This window comes from Bufo gargarizans, chromosome 11 (genome assembly GCF_014858855.1).
Source record: "Bufo gargarizans isolate SCDJY-AF-19 chromosome 11, ASM1485885v1, whole genome shotgun sequence".
NCBI lineage: Eukaryota > Metazoa > Chordata > Amphibia > Anura > Bufonidae > Bufo > Bufo gargarizans.
In genome coordinates this window covers 94852433-94874450 of record NC_058090.1, presented here as the reverse complement: position 1 = coordinate 94874450, position 22018 = coordinate 94852433, and the positions used below count along the sequence as shown (strand labels likewise).

The 22018-nt window shown below is 44.1% G+C and overlaps 1 protein-coding gene across 1 annotated transcript in view; it reads right to left on the bottom strand.

The window, feature by feature from the left end:
• Positions 1-11666: 11666 nt before the first annotated feature.
• PLEKHO1 (pleckstrin homology domain containing O1) overlaps positions 11667-22018 on the bottom strand; it is a 37673-nt gene continuing 27321 nt past the window's right edge. The window contains exons 4-6 of the mRNA XM_044272511.1: positions 18750-18854; positions 18325-18426; positions 11667-14161 (exon numbers count right to left, since the gene is read on the bottom strand). Coding sequence (XP_044128446.1) covers positions 13463-14161; positions 18325-18426; positions 18750-18854 — 906 coding nt within the window. The 3' untranslated portion in view covers positions 11667-13462. The remainder of the gene's footprint in view (positions 14162-18324; positions 18427-18749; positions 18855-22018) is intronic.

The window sequence follows — 22018 nt, the reverse complement described above, 5'->3', positions numbered from 1 at the left end:
AATAAGGGCCCAGGAGTGCAGACGGGGCGAGGTAGGCGCAGACAGTGGCCTGGGGGCCACAGGCCAGGGCGGGCACAGACAAGGCCCAGAGGGGCGCAGATAAAGGTCAGGGGCTGTGGTGAAAGAGCCAGAGAGGCACAGACGGGGTCCAGGGGCTGCGCTGACAGGGGCAAGGGAGGCACACAGGCAGCGTGGGAGCTAATAGGAGGGAGAACTTTCACTGGGTGCATTTCATAGCACACTGCTTCCATAAAGCAGGTGGAGTTTTTTCTAACATGAAGCCATTGATGTCTGCAGATTCTTATCCCTCTGTGCACAATGGCAGGCGGCAGGTAATGAAATGTCCCTGCGGCGGTACCTATACCCGTCCTCATCACATCCGTTATCTGCCGAGCTCGATCTGATCGCAGCCTCCCTGCCAATATCCACCCAGAGGCTGCTTGCTGGGGCTTGTGGTTCTCCACTGCAGCTTCCCCACCTGTTTGTATCTGAGCACAGGCAGCGCTGCCTGCGCTCAGATGCCGGCTTGCGCTGTCTGTCAGTAAGAGATGCGGGCGGGGGTGGCGGGCCGCCCACAGCCTCACTGTATGTGAAGCCTTGGGGCCGCGCCAGGGAGGGGCAAGGGGGGCACACAGGCAGCGGGCACAGCCATACCTGAAAAGCCCAGTTGCGCTGCGCTGCTGTGCCGCTCCTCTTGCCTGCCACGTCGTTTCTCAGGCGCTCTCTGCACTTTGTCAGGTCAGAACTTTGTAGGAGTGTCTTATGTCTATTTAGACTAGCGCGATACTGGCTTGCGCTGTCTGGCAGTAAGAGGCGGGGGGCCCGCACTGTATGTGAAGTGAAGCCTTGCGTCCACGGCGCTGTGTGTGAAGGGGCCGCAGCTGTATCAAATAATCTGAGGCTAACTAACACGCACGCTGCTGGGCACCTTGTCAGCCCGGGCCCCGAAGCAGCTGCTTCCCCGGTAGTTACGCCACTGAACACTGACGTTTTGAGTTAAGAACTTGTATTTTGCCTCTGTACTGCGCCTGCTAACCCTATCTACCAGAGCGAAACCCCACAATAGATAGATAGATAGGAGATAGATAGCCATTAAATGACACTAAAAGACAAGGAGTACAAAACCTTCTATGCCATCAGAAGGCGTCTGTATCATCTCAAGGCACCATTGACCGTCTGGCTTAAAATCCTTGACACCATCGTCTCCCCAATCCTCCTGTATGGCAGCGAAGTCTGGAGCCCAGACATATATCCTGCATGGTATGATATATAAATCTGCGGATGTCACTGGCCATATTATTGAAGAAAATCACAGAAATAAGGTAATAATGCACTTAGTAAAGTAGATGCAAGCATTATATATGGACCATGCCCTCACTCTGATGTGATAAAATCTTAGCCAATATATTTTGATCAAAACACGATCTGTGCCCGCCTACCAAATGCCATGGTGGTCTCAGGTCAGGCGGGTCCTACGCTAAACCTACCTAAGCCATTGGGCTTCTATGTGTGGGGTCTGCGCTCCTGAACATAGAAGCCTAATGGCTTAGGTAGGTTTAGCGTAGGACCCGCCTGACTGAGACCACCTTGGCGCTTCTTGGTAGGCGGGCACAGATGTGTTTTGATCAAAATATTTTGGCTAAGTGTCTCAGATTTTATCACATCAGAGTGAGGGCTTGGTCCATATATAATGCTTGCATCTACTTTATTAAGTGCATTGTTACCTTATTTCTGTGATTTTCTTGGCCCAGACACATAACCAGACCGGGCAAAGTGGGACTCTGGGCCAACAGAACTATTCCACCAAGAATTCTGCAAACACCTCCTCCAGGTCCACAGGAGCACCTCAAACAGCGCCTGTCGAGCAGAACTGGGCAGGTTCCCACTTTACCTTGCTGTCCAGAAGAGGGCGCTATCATTCAGAGCCTATCTGCATAGCAGCAGTCCCAGCTCCTACCATCACAAAGCCTTGCTATACCAAGAAGCCCCAGAACGACAAAGCACCCCGCAACAAGTCACTCAAACCCAGCCTGCCCAAGCCACCAACCAATACAGCAAGGGAAATCCAGAGGACCCTATACCCCCACCCTGGACGTTTCCCCATCCCCCAACCCTACCCAATTACTTTCCACTTGCTTTGGCAATGCTAAAATGTATTTAGTCCTGCCAATAAAGCTGATTTGATAGATAGATAAAAAGATAGATAGATATGAGATAGATACAGTGATAGATATAAGTGATAGATATGAGATAGATAGATAGATATGAGATAGATAGATAAATAGATAGATAGATAGATATGAGATAGATAGATAAATAGATAGATAGATATAAGTGATAGATATGAGATATATAGATAGCTAGATAAAAAAAACTCCAACTTCCACGGCACTTCCCCAAAAAAATTTGAGTTTATTCACCAGATAAATTTTTGGGGGAAGTGCTGTGTAGATCATTTTTTTTATCTTTGTAAAGTTGGTGGATCGCTTCTTCAGCCGCTGGCACTCCACATCTACACGACTACTGCTGTGCTGCCCATCATATTTTCTTTTTCTACGTATTGGATAGATAGATATTAGATAGGTACAAGATGAGATCAATATAATATGGTTAGAATTCAGTATATAGTGTGTCCCTTCCATAGACGGTGTGTCCCGGTGGTGAGGGGGTTAAGTGCTGGTCCTGTAGGTGGCACTTGGAGGGGTGGCACACAGGGCAGCCTGGTGATGAGGCGTCAGCGGAGGCCAGGACTCCCTCACTGCAGCCTGGCCTTATATGGAGAGGAGCAGTCTGCGGCCTCTGATTGGCTGAGCTGGAGATGGGGACGGATGAGAGCAGCCTGCTTCTAGCAGAAGCCTCTCCGGCCTGCTGGATCACAGCGCTGTGCACACTGTGCAGGAAAGGACAGTGGAATTACTCCTGGTATCCAAAATAGACCCCCGCCAGCTGTGTGCAGGCCCTTCTTATACAGCTATATGCCGTATGCAGGCTACACCCTGATGTACACAATTGTCTGCAGCATGATGATCAAGACGTACCGTGAAGTATGGGATTCTACAGGAACTGTCCTCTATGCAATCTTCTCCAATCCCATGTCCACTCGCACTGGACCGTAGTGACCGGGTGCCCCAGTAAGAGAGCCCTGCATTTAAGGAATGTGTCTGTTTCCTTGGTGCCCTACAACATCTCTGGTTTAATGGTACCAAGTCACCAGTGACCCCCATATGTGAGAACAGGCGGGACAGCGGCCTAGTAAACATGCAGGAGAAGCAGCATGGGATGTCATCCAGCTTTCCCAGGTCCTAAACAACATATACATCTGTGATACTATCTCCGGGAAGAGCAGCATGGACAGTTCTGTGGGTCTCTTCCAAGGAGGCACTGCAGCATGTAGATAGATAGATATGAGATAGATAGATAGATATGAGATAGATAGATAGATAGATATGAGATAGATAGATAGATATGAGATAGATAGATAGATAGATAGATATGAGATAGATAGATAGATATGAGATAGATAGATAGATAGATAGATATGAGATAGATAGATATGAGATAGAGAGATAGATAGATAGATATGAGATAGATAGATATGAGATAGATAGATAGATAGATATGAGATAGATAGATAGATAGATATGAGATAGATATATAGATAGATATGAGAGATAGATAGATAGATAGATATGAGATAAATAGATAGATATGAGATAGATATATAGATAGATAGATAGATTGATATGAGATAGATAGATAGATAGATATATATGAGATAGATAGATAGATATAATATAGATAATAGATAGATATGAGATAGATAGATAGATAGATAGATATGAGATAGATAGATAGATATGAGATAGATAGATATGAGATAGATAGATAGATAGATATAATATAGATAATAGATAGATATGAGATAAATAGATAGATAGATAGATATGAGATACATATGAGACAGATAGATATTATGCTACTTTCACACCTGCGTTCAGGTGTCCGCTCGTGAGCTCCGTTTGAAGGGGCTCACAAGCGGCCCTGAACGCAGCCGTCCAGCCCTAATGCATTCTCAGTGGAGGCGGATCCACTGAGAATGCATCCGCCTGCCAGCGCTCAGTGAGCGGACACCTGAACGCTGCAAGCAGCGTTCAGGTGTCCGCCTGGCCGTGCGGAGGTGAGCGAATCCGTTCCGACTTACAATGTAAGTCAATGGGGACGGATCCGCTTGAAGATGACACCATATGGCTCAATCTTCAAGCGGATCCGTCCCCCATTGACTTTCAATGTAAAGTCTGAACGGATCCGTTCAGGCTAATTTCACACTTAGAACATTTTTCTAAGTTATAATGCAGACTGATCCGATCGAACGCAGGTGTGAAAGTAGATAGATATGAGATAGTAGATAGATATGAGATAGATAGTTTAATAATAGGTAGATAGATAATATATATAGATAGATAGATAGATATTAGATTTATATGAGATAGATATTAGATAGATAAATATTAGATAGTAGATATGAGATAGATAGATTAATGATAGGTAGATAGATAATAGATAGATATTAGATAGATAAATATGAGATAGATATGAGACAGATAGATGATACATAGATAGATATGAGATAGATAGTTTAATAATAGGTAGATAGATAGATTTTCTAGAATGACATTGTGTCCTGGACTATTAGGACGCTCTGCGGTCTTTGCACAGCCCCTGTGATGTATTGGGGATCATACACACTTGCAGTATCACTTCCCGGGGACGTCGCTCCACTTTCCTCGTGTTGAATGGCCCCTTTCAGCACTAGTTTTTGCCGCAGTTTATCTTCATTCTTGATCAGGGCTGAATGGACAGTGCTTCTATTCCTGGTCTATGAGAAGAGCCATAACGTGATGTTATAGAGCAGATGACCTTGAGATCGCTCCATCCGTGGAGAGGAGAACCTGCCTGCTCGTCCCTGTGACTGCCTCTATTAATAGCTGCTCACTAAACCCTGTGATTTCTCTGACTGCTGAGCCGGATGCCAGACAGAAGCTTACAAAATACCGCCAATCAATACATCCCAGGACTTTTATACCGCCTAGTGGTGGTATATGACCTACCATAAAAAGCCTATTAGTGTCCACTGAATGAAGGGGCTTTCAGGATTGGAAATCCTTTCTTTTTTATTATAGACTTGTATGCTACGGCGGCGCATATTTCACTTCTCTATGTTCTGAACTTCGAAGATTCATTCCTGGCTGTTGTTATCCAGTCTTTCCATCAAATTCCGTGAGCATGGGATCTTCCGATAAAAACTACTGTATATGCTCCTATAAGGACGGGGCAGAATCGGACTGACACGTGGAACACAGATGGAGAGATGCTCTACTACCTGACAAAGCACATTTACAGGTTATGTCCGCCTTCACAACCAATGCATCTAAAATAAGAAAAGAAGGAACTTTACAACAGGTCATAATTAAAGACTTCATGCAGTTTTATGTCTCCATGGTAACAGACAACAAACAAACCCTGTGTAGTCTGATCCTGCAGTCATATTCCCTTCTATCCGTCCTTTACTTCTTACTAGCCTATCAACCATACATTGGTATAAGGTAAGGGAATATGACTATAGGATTAAGCTATACAGGGCTCGTTGTCTGTTACCATGGAAACACAGAAGTCCGCACAGAAGCTGTGAAAAAAAAACAGTAGGACGTATTTAATGAAGACCTACAGCAAAGCTGCATCATTTTTCATTTTACAGGTATAGAAACAATAAAAAAGATTGGCCAACATAGCCTTTAAGGTCTGTAGAAAGGTGGGTGACAACCTCGATGGGCATAGTGTTGTCATTAGTGGTTGTCACACAACTTTGTAATAATTCAATGACCGAATGGATAATTTGAAACAACTTTATATACAATGATTTATGGATGTATATTGCCAGGTAATAGACTCTGGTATCCACACCCTTTGCCTTTTACAAACGAGTTGTCCAACATGGACAATCCCTTTCAGTCTTAAAAGGGAAAAAAAAAAAAAAACTAAGACAACTTTTTTTTCCTGTAAAAACTTCATCTTGTTTATTTAGAATCACAGCTTTTAATCTGTAACATTTCTGCTATCGGCGGCTGGCCAGGGAAAGACCAAGAAGCCAAAATATCAGTGCAGATATCTTCCCCAGCGGAAGAAGAGAAAGTTTGACACATCGTACAAACTTTTTAACAGAAAGAAAAAACAAAAACTTATATTTAGGATATCATTCTGTCGATTCGCATTAGAAATACCATAAATTTCTACCTGTCGCCTGTGCCCAGCCTGTCATCTCAATAGACAGCGCTGACATCAGGGAGGCGTGAGGCACTGTGTACCTCACTGACACAACTTAGTGAATATAGAAGAAATGCTTGTTTCTTTTCACTGGGTAAAGGCGACAGATTCACCGTAAGCACCATAAAACAGTCACAAGGATCAAGGACAGCGGCAGAGGCGGCTTAAGACGCAGAAAGCGCGCGTCAGCTCGGAAATTCTTACTTCTTTATCGTAGTACAAAGAAAAATAGTCACATCCTTACATACAATGATGGGGGTTGTATACCAGCACAGATAAGATCTCATATATCAAGTGTCGTCCTCCTGGTCTGTACCAACCAATCAGAATGTGGCTCCAGTTTTCTGACCACGCATGAAACATGGACTGTGATTGGTTGCTGTTTTTTTTTGTACATTGTCACAAACCAGCTGCAGTGGGTGTTTCAATAGTGTGGGCAGATAAAGTGCTAAGTTTTAACCAGTCATTTTATGTCTCCATGGTAACAGACAACAAACACTTCCTGTGTAGTCTGATCTTGCAGTCATATTTACTTCCTCTGTGTCATCTCATACATAGGATATGCCACCAATGTCGGACAAGTGCAGGTCCCGCTCCTATCTCATGACTGCCCCAACCCCCCCCCCTCCACTGCCCCTGCACATTCTCCATTCATTGCGAGGGCAGCATACTATTATTCACTTTGAGGGGGCCTGTTCTGGAGATAGGTGCGGGTCCCAACTCTTATAGGTGGCATATCCTGACTATGAGGCAACCTCTTTAACTTATGTTACCAAGAAATAAAAGGGAGAATGACTGCCAGACTACACAGTGTTTGTTTGTTGTCTGTTACCATGGAAACATTTAACACCTATTGAAAAGTTGCTTCATTTCTCATTTTATATGCAGGCGAGGAAGGACATAGGGAGACATTTATCAAAACCAGGTGTAAAGTAAAACTGGCCTAGTTGCCCATAGCAACCAGATTCCACAGGAATGCGATGCATTAGTAAATATGCCCCCGCTTCTTAATATAGTTATTTCTACACTCCCGTCATAGGAGCTACGTGGCCGCCAATAAAAGGATTTGCATAAGGGAGCAGCAACGTTGGAAAAGCAAAACAAGAGATGCCGATATCTATATGTACACAGCCAGTCACCGCGATCCACCGCCCAGTAGTTGTAAGATTAACCAAATGAGGGCTAAAATAAGCTCCGGGCTTCCTATATGACGCTGGTTTTGCCTAACAAATGCATCGAAAACCAAAGGAATAAAAAGTGTGCAGTCACAAGTGGCTACTGAAAGGGTCACCAGCCTGTGCTCGACCCCCTCCCCAGCCCAACACAACTCTGGAGCAACTTAATAAGGGAGGAGAATTTTGAAAGCAGCTCTGGCTGTGAATGGAGTATAAATGATGAGGTTGCACTGAAAAACAGCCTCAAGGGTCCATTCACACGTCCGCAAAATGGGTTAGCATCCGTTCAGGTGCGGACCCTTTCATTTTCAATGGGGCCGGAATGTGCTATTCGCACTTTCGTTCCGCCAAAAAAAATGAGAGTGCCGGCGATGTGTAGAACTCACATTGCAGGTTTCCATGTTTTGCGGATCCGTGACGTGTGAACGGACCCTTAGGAATATACATGTAATATGCTTATGTTTCCTCAGCCCGGATAGTCTTCATGAATGAGTTAGGAGGTACCAGTTTATGTTCCCCCTACAATTACTATAATCAAACCCAGTATGGGTGGGATTTCACTAAAATAACACTCCACAAGCTGAAAGGCTGGCGACACGATACCAGAGCCAAACTGCTTAAAGTGGCCCGAGGACGTGCTCCACGGTCTTAGGCGTAAGAGCCCTTAAATAGGTAGAGAGTCACTGGGCCCAACCAATGGGCGCAGAGCTGTTTCCATGACAACAGAAGGCGTACGCCGAGAGCTTAAAAATAGTAGATACGTGACAAACAAGGCGACAGATTGGGAAATCTACATAAACTATGGATGGGTCCACAACAGGGGAAACATCGGCTAATTGGGCTGCTCGGTATTAGGTCATTCGACAAGGTCTGTGAGTCAGTCTGAGCACTCCTCTCTCCACACCCCCACCAATCAGGGGTCCATTCACACGTCCGTTATAACACTCCGTTTCTGTTCCGATTTAAATAGGAAGGTTTTTTCGGATCCATTCATTTCAATTGCCTCTGCAAAAATGCGGACACCAATCATAGTGCTGTCCGAATCACAGAATCCGTTCCGTTTTCCTAATTTCGAGTATGCGGATCCTGAAAAAAAATTAAGCTTGTCCTACTTTCTGTCCGTTTTTCGGGTCCGTTGTCTTTTCAAGTCAATGGATCCGCATAAATGCGGATGACATGCACAAAAAACATCCGAATGTCATGCGATTTGGCGGATCCGTTGACAGGAAAATGGATGAAAAAAAAAACAGAATAACGGAAACACGGAACTGATTCGGAAGCACTTTAGTAAAAAATGGAAGGTTGTACTGAATAACAGATCCGCAAAAAAAAGGAACGTTTATCTGGAAAGGTAAAAATACTGACGTGTGAATGGACCCCAAGTCAAAGGATCGTGTCCCTACAAAGTCAGACATGGTCAGAACTGATTGGACCCACGCTGGTCACACCTAGGTGCCAATATATTCATACATTTTTAGGAGGAATAACAGAGGAAGCGATCTAACAAAACATATTCTCCAAAACTGTATACCCTATGGGGAATATAACAACCGCGTTAGGACAGGTAGCAGGTCCTCTTTAAAATCTGAGCAGAGATTATAAAAAAATAATAATAATCTGCATTCAAAAATACTTATTCACCACAGGAAGCCGGTGGCACCTTTCTCCATGTGGATCACACACGGGTCGTGCAGCTGTCGGTCACACAAAGCCAAAATGAGGAAAACTCTCAAGACTACGCTGATTGCAGCTGTTTTCCAGAGCAAGTCCGGAGCTGTTCTTCCCCTTCCTGCGGCTTTCGGAAATGTGAGACAGCGTGCCAAGCGTCTGATTTACCGAGAGAGGAAAGGGCCGAGCCCCTGACATGACCCATTATCCTCACCCGGGTTTTGGATCAATTCGTCTTGGATGCTACAAGCCAATGAAGAAGTGATTCCACTCCCCGAACCAATGACGTAAGAATCAGTCATCGGATAAATACCAAATTTTTTTTTATTTTTCCTAAATAAACGCTGAGCTTCCGTCCCATCATGCCTCAGGAGGCGGCACACATAGTCTCTACTCTCTTTATGTCGGGAGGAGCTTTCTCCTATGCTCACTGGTGCCCCCTGCTGAGTAATCCAGTAATAAGCTACCGACAACCGCTTTGAGCATATTTCTGCGTCATAGTTGTCAACTCGAAGCCCCATCCGTCACTGGTCTGTCAAATTAAGATGAACTACTGGACTACAGAAGTTGCATTTTGGCCTCTTTACATGGACCAGAATTTTGTGTCCCTATTTAATGGGTCTGACAGGACTGAAATGACTTCATTTTGTGACATCATCATTTTCCCTTTAAAATGCACTATTTCAGTCAGTGAATGGAAATTCTCTTCCTTGCAAGTCCGGTTTCCTCAAAAGCATTCAAGGTCTCTCTGCAACCCATGTGTGACCATATTTAAAGGGCAGGTACCCAACCTCTTTCACCAATAGAGACAGTGAGGTGGGAATACCCCTTTAATACAACAGTGCCTCCCATTTACAGTCAGACTGATGGAGAGCTGGTAAAAGCACCACTATGAAAGCACCAGGCTGATAAAGTAATGTTTGTCCTATGTGAGCTTCTCAGTCTTAAAGCGACTGTCCAGTCACGACCTCTTAGAATTCGATGTAAATCAGTACCTTTAAGGGATGGTGACCTGCTATTTATTTTCATCAGATCTTGCCCCTTGGCTCTTTTTAGTTCAGTTCCATTAGAGCTGTGATCTGTGACTACAGCATAGCTGCAGTGCCTACAGGTAGTCTGAGACACACCTCCTGCCTCTGCATTGGTTCTGGCTGCTGTTTAGTCCCTCCTCCCTGCAGTTCTGCCTCCTCAGATTAGCTGCTGTGTATGACACACGTCTGTGACGGGCTCAGCACGAATTACAGCAGAATGATTATAAAATACAGACTACTATCCCACGTGAGAGAAACAGATAACTATTCGGTAACTGACGTGCCTATACTAAGGGAAGGAGCCTTAGTAAGAGTGTCCGGGAAGGGGGGGGGGGGTACTTTAAAGTACCTTCATGTTTGAACATCATTTTACAGTCTATACATAGAATAATCTAAAGAAAAAAAGTTGAGTAACTTTGTAAGTACAATATACCATTTTACAGCTTTATACTCCAGAGCTGCATTCACAATTCTGCTGGTTGTTATTGGAAACTGACCATGAGCTTGTTGACAGATATGTGCCTGACTGCTCATATAACGGTGGGGAACAGAAAATGTTCCCAAAAGCAGATTACTGTGCACTTGTCAGAGCAAACATTGTGCAGACACTGAACAATGAGGGAATAGAGGGATAGTTCAGCTCAGAAGCCTGAAGAAATGTGAATCCTGATTTGGAGTATAATACAGATTAAAACTCAGGATCAGTGCAAGGTTTGTAATGAATGTACAGTGACTCCACCAACAGACTAGTGAGTGCAGCTCTGGAGTATAATACAGAATGTAACTCAGGATCAGTACAGGATAAGTAATGTATGTACACAGTGACTGCACCAGCAGAATAGTGAGTGCAGCTCTGGAGTATAATGCAGGATGTAACTCAGGATCAGTACAGGATAAGTAATGTATGTACACAGTGACTACACCAGCAGAATAGTGAGTGCAGCTCTGGAGTATAATACAGGATGTAACTCAGGATCAGTACAGGATATGTAATGTATGTACACAGTGACTGCACCAGCAGAATAGTGAGTGCAGCTCTGGGGTATAATACAGGTAGTGAGTGCAGCTCTGGAGTATAATACAGGATGTAACTCAGGATCAGTACAGGATATGTAATGTATGTACACAGTGACTCAACTTTCTGTATAGATTAATTTTATATATAATTATAATAAGTTGCCCACAACACCCAAGATACTAGAAATGAGGATGTGGGCTATGTACCAGCCCTTTAAGCAATAGTTAAAGGGGTCAGCCACTTTCTGGCTCCTGTTAATCAATGTGTTTGTGAGATGACTATATGACACTTACTAATATAGTTTTTGTAGATATTCTGGACCATTTTCTATATTTCATGAGGTATGCCGACTTGTTTACAAAGTCTTTTGTGCTGTCCACACAGAGGTCCTGTCCATACAATGGCTGCTGATGGAGGGTCATGTGACCAGGTAAATCATCTCCATGTGATGTCTCCACCATTCAAACACACCGCACCTGCACTAAACTCCCAACAGAACAAGTAGAGATGGAGATGGTTCACCTGGTCACATGACCCTCCATCGGCAGCCATCTTGTGGACAGGACCTCTGTGTGGACAGCACACAAGACTTTGTAAACAGTGGGTCATACCTTATGAGATATTGGAAATGGTGCAGAATTTCAATAAAGGTTATATTAGTGAGTGCCATATAATCATCTCACAAACAGATCCGTCAACAGTAACCAGAAAGTGGCCAACCTCTTTAACAGGCAATAAAATAGTTGTTGCCTAGGACAACTAATCTGCAGTTTGGTTCCTAACCATAACCTGACCTGATGCCAGTAACAACACTACCGTCCTCATTAGCACTGGGATCATTGCAGTCAGGGACTCGTCAGCAAACCCTGCACCATATATCCCACAATTCTGTGCTATACACTAGATGCCTGGCAATATAGTGGTGCCTTTTCCACCCGGTTCCTGCAATGCAGATGCTGCTTAATAGTATTGTTATAAGGTTTGTTGGTAGGGAGACGTCCTTGAGCGAAGAGTTCTGCTACAATACATCAAGTACACCCATACACAGCACGTCATTCTGAATCATTTACAGCCATTTAACAGAAGCCATGAATTTTTCAGCAGACATTTCTAAGCCATGATGTTTTAATTTCTGTGTAACGGGAGCCAGCTACTGTTTAACATGCCAAATGGATGACTGGCATTCTTCCCAAACGAAGGATGGAGCACAAAATTACAGCTAGTGGCCTCAAGTTTAACTTAACATGCTCGGCTTTAGTAAATCTGAAAGGAGGAGATGGATGAATTCCATATTTTAATTTTTATCTTTGAGATGAAAACGGTTCACAGCAAAAACAAAGTGGAAGACAACAGTGCAACATGGCAAAACTGGGGCTGCATTGTATACCAGAAGAAAGGGGAAATTGCAGCCATTTTGGAAATTTTGAGTACCCCAGTGAGAACCACTGATGAGCTATCCGGGGAGCATCCAATATTTGATTTTCAAGCCGGTTAAATCAACTTAAATGAGGGTGTTAATGGGGAGGATCAAGGCTAATTTGTATAGTCAATGTCTAGTGACATCACCAAGGTGCCTCCTGCCCATGTGATGATGTCACCAGTGTTACACCAACTGATTGGTTCAGCCAAGGGGACAAGCGGCGCATATCAAATCATCACAGATCATTGCAAAGGAAAAATACACCTGGATACAAAAGTGCATAGTCATACTCAGTACCAATTTATGCTACAGCCTAATGCAGATGGTCTGAAGTGGTTAGAGAATGAATCCCCTTGACTGTTATGGTGCCGCCTGATGAAAGAAAAGGTAAAATGCACAGTAACTAAGCAGATGTAAACACGTGTAACAATGGAAATGGGTTAACTTGTATTGGATAGCACATTCTACAAGACTATACAGTTAGTCACATGCCTCATCCAGTTGCCCCAAGACTCGTTGCAGCCTCCTAGAGCCTAAGGATTCTGGTTTGCGCAGGTTAAAAGCAAATGTTATTGGATCCCAATCGCCTCCACGGGGCTCCCTGCATATATATCAACAGCCTGCTGCATTCTACAGCATGTATGACCACCCCGAAATGAACGGGTTGGTAAAGAAAACTGCAAAGCCAAGGGACCTTCCTGGAGACAGCCCGACTTCTCCCCTCTTCTGGGCTCTGCGACTCGCCGTGGTCCTTGGCTTTGCGTCGTGAAGCCAGAAAGCAGGAAATATTCCTTTTTGGAGATGAGGACATAATAAACACTCGCACCTTTTACATGAGGCTTTTTCTGTAATGACTGCTCAGTTTCTGTTTCGGGTCTGAGGACTGTGGGTCTGCTTGTTTATAAAGGTCTCTCAGCTCCTTAATTTCCTGCAGAACCTTCCTAGCCTGCTTCCAGTTGTAAGAAGCTTCTCCTAATAACCTTTCAGCTTCTTGTAGGACATTTTCAGAGTCCACCTTCCCGGGAGATTCCTTTCCCTTTTTTTTCCCATCCCCACATTCTTTCACCTCGGTGAGAAGTTCCTGAGTTTTATCAATCTTCTGAGCAATCAGTTCTTGTATTCGCATCAGCTTATCTGACTCTGGTACCTTTTTTGGTATCGGTCGCTGTCCAGAAGAGTCCGAACGGGACAAGATCTCCTCCATGGAGGCACATTTGTTCTTCTCGGAGTAGGACAATTTTTTGGGAACCTGAGGTGTGTAGGTTGTGCCCTTTCCAAATGAATCGCGATGTGGAGCCCATTTATCCCAAGGTATTTGGTTTTTTCCCTGTTGAAGGTTTTCCGACCTTCCCTTTTCTGGGCACTTTAGGTTTTCAGAGTCTGATCTGCGGCGGACTGAAGCCAGCTGGGCCACAGACTTATCCAGGTCCACTCTGAAGCTCTGCTCACAGCTTTGCTCTTCGGGAGAGGCATCTTCTTCCTGGATGAGGTCTAAAGTCAACATTCCATCGGACGTTGAGGTAGATGCCTGCAGAAAAAAAAATGTGCACACATCATCAGCACAGTGGTGGAACTTCTTGATGAACACATCATTTTTCAAACACACTCTAGAAAAATATTAATCAAAAGTGGAATGATTAAACATTTACAGCCGACATCTACATATAAACCTATGGTTTAGGGTTAGTCTGCACGTGAATAAAATATTTTAAAAAGGGGCACAGATCGATGATATAGCAAGTCGTTAGCACTCGAAGTGCATGTTTTTTCATAATTTTGATTGCTTTTGAGATCCCTTGTGTTTACACCTTTCACCTGTTTCACCTGCAAATGCCGAGCAGATGCCTGTTTATACATCATAATAGATTCAATCAACGACAAACAAGCTAATTCTCGCTTTTTGTGGAAACTCTTTTACCCCAAATAAAATTTTACTCGATCATCACTCCTTGTAAAAGGCCATTTACTTTGCCTTCCATTACCTTACTTGGCTCAAAACTCTGCGTACAATCTGCCGATTTCTTGTTAACTCTCAGGCTGCATAACCTCCCATCTAGCTGTGGCCCTTACTAACCCTGTTTTACTGTAGTTGCTTCCAAACATGGAACATTGTGAAACGTGCATTTGCAATCATTCACTTTTTTTTTAATTAAAGGCGCTTGGCTGCATTAAAAACAATAAGTCATACCTCCACTGATTTCCCGCTACTCTTTACGAGTCCCTGCTGGTCTTTACTACCTGGTGCTTCTTGATGCACAGGAAGTGCCTGCTCAACCAATCACTAGCCGCAATGGTGACCTAGCATGGCCAGTGATCGGCTAAATGGGCATTTCCTGTGTGTTGAAAAGCACCAGAACGAAGAAGACCAGTGGTCATCTGCGAGCATCAGAACAGGATCCTCAGTGGGGAGTTTGACTTATTTTATTATTTTACTCCACTCTGAGCCTAAAAAATGATCATCCAGATACCACCTTTAATAGATGGTGGTCTGTAGAGCTTGGCTAGTCCATGCATTACAGTGGCATCCTATCGTACAGTTGTCCAGACTAGACAAGTATTCTGGAAACATTCAATGACTACCCATGTGGCTGCTTCTGTGGCCCTATTGTTGTCTTGTAGTTTTTCAAAAAAAGAAACAAAGGGGTATTCTAGTAGTATACAATGCATTCAGAAAGTATTCAGAACCTTTCACTTTTTTCACATTTTGTTTCTGCACTCAATACCCCATAATGACAAATAAAAAAAAAGAATTTTAGATTTTTTTGCTAATTTATCAAAAAGAAAAAACTAAAATTTGTCATGGAAATAAGTATTTAGACTTTTTTGCTATGAAACGTGAGATTTAGTTCTGAGGGCCTCCCATTTTTCTGATCATCTTTGAGATTTTTCTACACCTTGATTTGAGTCACCTGTGGTAAATTCAGTTAATTGCGCATTATTTAGAAATCTACACCCCTGACTATATAAGGTATCCCATCTGATGACACATATCGGAGCAAAAACCAGGCCAAGAACTGCCTGTAGAGCTCAGAAACAGATTTGTGTGGAGGCACAGATCTGGAGAAGGAGACAAAAACATTTCTGCTGCAGTGAAAGTTCCACAGAGCACAGAGGCCTCCATAATTCTTAAATAGAAGAAGTTTGGAACAACAAGGACTCCTCCTAGAGTTGGCCACACCACCAAACTTCGTCATTGGGGAGAAGGGCCTTGGTAAGAGAGGTGACCAAGAACCTAATGGTTACTCTGGCTTGGCTCCAATGATCCTATCTGCAGATGGGAGAAACTTCTAGAAGGTCAGCCATTACTGCAGCACTCCATCTGGGCTTTATGACTGAGTGGCCAGAGAGAAGCTTCTCCTCAGTAAAAGTCACATGAACGTTTGCAAAAAGGCACCTAGAGGTCTCTTAGACTGTGAGGAACAAGATTCTCTGGTCTGATGAAACCAAGATTGACATTTTTGGCCTCAATTCTAAGTGTCATGTCTGGAGGAAACCAGGCACTACTCATCACCTGCCCAATACCATCCCCACAATGAAGCTTGGTGGTGGCAGAATCATGCTGCGGGGATGGGGAGACTGGTCAGGGTGGAGGGAAAGTTGAATAGAGCAAAATACAGAGATATTTATAATGAAAACCTGATCCATAGCGCTCTGGTCCTCCGACTGGGATGAAGGTTCAAAGACAATGACCCTAAGCCACAGCCAAGACAACACAGAAGTGGCTTTGGGACAATTCTGTGAATGTCCTCGAGTGGCCCAGCCAGAGCCCTGGTCTGAACCCTATTGAACATCTCTGAAAAATGGCCGTCCACCAATGGTCCCCATCCAACCTGACAGACCTTGAGAGGATCTGGAGAGAAGAATGGTATAAAATCCCCAAATCCAGGTGTAAACCTTGTGGTATCATCCCCAAGAAGACTGGAGGCTGTAATCACTACCAAAGGAGCTTCAACTAAGTCCTGAGTAAAGGGTCTGAATACTTATGTCCGTGCAAGATTTTAGTTTTTCCTTTTTAACAAATTAGCAAAAATTTTCAACATTCTGTTTTCACTTTCTCATTATGGGTAGTAAGTGCAAAATGAAGGGGGAAAACTTTATTTTTATTTTAGCACAAGGCCACAACATAACAAAATGTGAAAAAGTGAAAGGGTCTGTACAGTCCATATTGACATACATTAGTATATACCTGCATAACACTGATGATGTTACTATGCCATGGCTCTGCTTTCTAATGTGCAATGACTTATGAGTGTGCAGCCTTCTGTGTTTACAGCTGGGAGGTTGTCTATCACTTGGCAGGTCAGATGTCACTATAAGCCCAAATGACCCCAATTCTCACACCTGTTAATAAAGAAAGCCAATTGTTTGGCATAGAACATAAATACCACTTGACCCTTTAAACCCGAGAGGTGTTATTAAGCCATGTGGCCAGCAGAAATATAAATATAGAAGCTACAAAATCCAATAACAGACTATGTGGCATCGGGCAGGAAAAACAAGAAAGGAAAAAAGTCCCAAAAGTCTCCTCATTATTATTAATTAGTTCTGATTTCCTAACTAAAAGCTGCCAACTTATTTTCATCCACAATGCCAGGAGTGTGGGGCCTTCGTGTTTGCTAGGAGACATTGACTCATAGGCTTTTATCTATGGCTGCAGTCTGCGACGTAGGTGGGTCTGTTCATCGGCTGTCTATGAATTATGTAGTCTGCTCATCGTTCTTCCAGGGCAGCAGCAATGGAGCCATATGAGAAAAAGGCTAAGGTCTGGCCAGGCGGCTAGGAGTTCGGTACACGGGTAGTTAGACAAAGAATTACACCTTTTTTGGTAATTAGATACTAGGTAACTGAAGGCTCAGGCACCCTACCACTGGGAAGGATGCCTTAAATATATAGGCATGACCAGCCATTGGCTCGGGAAGGATTTTGGAAGTAGATGAAGCAGGCCAGGGAGTCCATAGACTAGAAGCCACGGCCCGAATTACCAAGGCCAGAGGGTGAGGAGCCATACTGGACAGAGGGCATATGAGTAGTGCGGCACCCGTGCCCACAGGAAGTAACAAGGCAGCGGTGGGCACAGGGCACCAGCGCAATACATCTATATGAGAATGGAATCAGACCAGATGGTCTCCCTAGGTAGGTTACACAAGATGATGGAGATCTGCAGTTGTCACCCAATACATGAATATACTGTCGCTAGGCTCAGACTAGTTTAAGTACGTATCACATTATGCTAATGCCAGGAAGCAGCAGAAGACATCGCAATTTCAGTCAAAATGTCAAGATAAATTAATTTAATGAAAATCTCATTAATACGGTAGCCTGAGATGAGACTGGCACTGTGCGACTGATGCCAATCTAAGCTCTATTCACCTTTATGCTGTCAGTACAGTAAACACAAAACAGTATTCATTGGAATCCTATTTTTTTTATATTAAAACTGAAAAAAAATATATAAAAAAATATCATCCTATGTGTTCCAGGAGTCAGCCATGTCCCTGCTGATCCTCCTCACTGTCCGGTTCTGACCATTAGATCAGTAGCTGCAGCAGGAGCCTCCACCTTCTGCCCATATCCGCAATAGGACAGAAAGGTTGTGAAACACTTAACAGCAGTGCAACCAGGTCATGGCCCACAAGCCAGAAATGCATCATGGGAAATCACATTCCCCAAAGTAGTCACTAGAATACATACCACAGCCATGAGGTGACCTCTTGTCGGCGGACGTCTGGAGTGTTGTATCTTCGCTCTGTCTCTAGTCGGATGGGCCAGATAGCTATCTTCTTCTACCGTGACCTATGGTAATAAAGTGGAAATTCCCTTATAATACAAATACCAGCTGCATGTCATCATATGGGGCTCACATAAACAGTCAAGTTGTGTACCCACTGAAATGTATGGAAGGTTATGCCCTAGAAGAAGGGACATGTAATGCTATCTGAAACCACAGGCTGTAAAGAAAGAGTTAATGAAACTACTTAAAAAAAAAAAATATATATATATTGCCTTTTGTATTAGTATTTTCCATGTGTGGGGTCCGGCGAAGATGCAGGGATTGTTAATACCAAGCAGAAAGAGCAGCCAGCTGCATGGACGCAGCCCAGGTGGATTCTGCTTACCTCATCTAAGATGCGGTTCTTGGCTCGAGTGATCGCTGAGTTCAAGGCGTTGATCCAAGACTCTTTCTCCTCCGGGCTGACAGCAAGGAAGATCAGGTTCGGTGCCTGAAGAAAATAAGGGCTCCTGTTATTTTACTTTATGCACCTGTGGTCTAATATGAGGAACACCTACCATACAACAGTAGATGTTGGAGCCGATAAAGGGGTTATTCCAGCACATGATAAACATGAGCCACGTCTCCAGCCAAAACAGAATTGACCTTGCTCAAGCAATTCTTGGACACAAACAGTGCAGCATGATGCCCAATAATTGGAGCAATTCTATGGTCAGTGGAGAAAAGGGTGGGCATATGTGGTCACTCTATTAAAGTCCATAATCCCCAGAGAGATGCAGAATCAGCTTCTGCTATTTCCATATCTCTGAAAAGAATCGGTGAAGGTCCCAGTGGTTGAACCACCATGATCAGACTTCTATAGCAACCAGCTGATAAGCCATAGATATTTAAAGGGGACACATCTTTAAAGCGGGCACTCCAGGTTTCTTTTTCTTCCTTAGCCATCAATTACACCCACTGGGTCACTGGAGTACAGACTTTTTCTTTTACTCTTTTTGCTCCTGTCTTTTTTGGTTCTTCCTGGCCGTTGTATCATGTGACGCTGACTCTGGCTACCCAATGGAATGGGAGCTGAGCTGCGGGGCCCCTGTATAGTGGCTACCCGAAACTAGTGACCAGTGTGGGGGCGTAGTGTCGGACCCTATAGTATCAGAAGTAACTTTAATTCATATGCGTAGCCTGCAAAGAAGGGCCAAGTGGTTGGATTCAGTTGGAGGTCAATAGGTTAATTAATCTCGACAGACCACAGCCGAATGGGATAAGTGTGCCCAAGTGAAGAAATGAGCCAGCAATAATAACAGCTGCCCGCTCTGTCTCCTACACTGAATGCGGCAGATATTTTCCAGCAAATTAATTAGAAAAGAACAATGTGGAGACGAGAAGGTTCCTCCCACGTTACTGAATATCCACCAGCACAGACCACAGAGTGGAAATCCTGGAGGAGCAAGGCTTACCATGCTGATGGCTGTCTGCAGTGATCCTCCAGCACAGGACAGTGGCAAAAGGAAAGCAGAGAGCAGAACTGTCCATCAAACCTCAGCCATACCGACAGTCAGCAGAACAGGAGTGACCGGAGGGGCCCTTGGACCAGCTTGGGACTCTCTACACTGACACCTATAGGTTCTTTTTTGTGTTACCTACATGGGTGTCACCTATAGTTTCTGGCAAAATCTGGGACTACTGCAGATTTTGCAGCTAACTTGTGGAAAAATCCAGATGAGATACATGCGGATTTCACCCTAGGCATTACAAAAGACGAGATCTGTAGCAATAATCTGTAACATAGCTTGAAATGCTGTGGACTTAAAAGGGTGTTCCCATCTTGGACATTGATGGCATATCCTAGAAATATGCCATCAATGTCAGATAGGTGCTGGTCCAGCCTCTAAGACCCACTCTTGTCTTCAGAAAGGGACCTCCGAAATTAAGGACAGCACACCACGCAGGTGTGGCCTGCTTTCCATTTACTGCTGTGGGATTTCCAAAAATAGCAGGCGCTCAGATACTTTTGGAACTTCCATAGCAGTAAACGGAGGGTGGCCATGCATGCACAGATGTTCTTCCTTCATTTCGGGGGCCCCGTTCTGGAGATTGGAGCACCTATCTGACATTGATGGCATATCCGTCACGGCTAAGGTAAAGGAGTAAACACCACACTGACAACCAGGGGGGAAAGGGAAAGCCACTAGGGCTCAAAGCTAGAGAATGGAAAGGGTCACCACCTAGAGAATCCTAACCGTATGGGCACCCCTTGAAGTTAGAATGACCCATACACAGGAACCTGGAGACCCTGAGGAGCCCTAAAGATATTGGCAGGGCTGAGACAACCCGTTCAGAGATGAAGGAACAAGCGTCTCCCTGAGGCCTAGTAATAACAACCAAGGGGAAAAGACAAAATACAAACAAGCGAGACACTTAGCTTTTGTTGTAGAAGGATCAGCAGGAACTCAGGGAGAACCACACTTCAGCTCTTTCCAAAACCAAATGAAGCAATCTATCGCATAATCAGAGGGGTGGGGTCAGACTATAAAGGGTAGAAGTGATGACCACTGAGCAACAGCTGAGACAAGGGAAGTGGTCATTAACTCTATCAACACAGAATCAAGAGAAATCAAGGAGGCTGTTAGATTCCTCCACACTCAGCCAGTCTCCTTGATCTCCTGACATCAGTCACCTGAGGGATCAGGACAATATCATCAACTGACTCCCTATCACAGTTCATTGGGCTTGTCCTTTCCGTTGCAGCTCACTCCCTATCACAGCTCTTGGGAAGTTTAAGAAAGTCCACTGCACTTAGTATGAGGCAATTAAAGAGTAAATATATTGTACATAGAACATCCTAAGTTCTGATCCAGAACTTGACTATCAAGTCCTTTGCTTGCACCAACTTAATTAATGAGTAGTGCAGACCTCATTTTGTCTTAATAGCTGGGGAGTGTCCTTTGTGCTACAGTTCTCTCCCTATCACAGCTCTGAGGGCGTGTCCAGTCTGCTGCAGCTCTCTTCCTGTAATGCTGACAACTTCTAACAGTACATCCGCCTGGTGGCAGTGGAAGTATGGAACTAAGCATGTGAGTCCACCTTACCAACGTTAGTGAGGTGGACAGAGAAATAAGGAAAATAACAAACAGGAGGTGGCGCTATACAGATACATTACAATCAATTACAACTGTATTTAGATCAGGAGCTGGGTTGAAAAAATGTTGACTATCTTTTTGAGGAACAGCTCCTTTAAGGGGTTTTCAAGAGTTATGCAAATAAAGCCTTATTTGTATATAAATTCCTCATGATTTTCAAGATCTCTGCTTACTGTCATTAAATGGAAATATGGAAAAGGCTTTATTGTCTGAAAATCCGCTCTGACCTCTTCAATGTAACACAGGAGCAGGGTTTGCTCCAGTGTATCAGTGCTGTCTCCTGCCACAAGACTTTCCCCTGCTGTCACGGTCTCTCCTGTAACAGGGGTCAGAAGATCTAAGAGACTGGCTGCACATGATGTGATGACAGCCTCTTTGGTTTCACTTGTTTCTGTGTTGTTGCTGGTTATGACCACACCTCTTGTCTCAGGTGTAGCTTAGGGGGTCATTCCAACTCCTCTATTTAGTCTGGTCTCACCCATCATGCTAGGCGGTTGATAATGTCACGGCGCAGTCT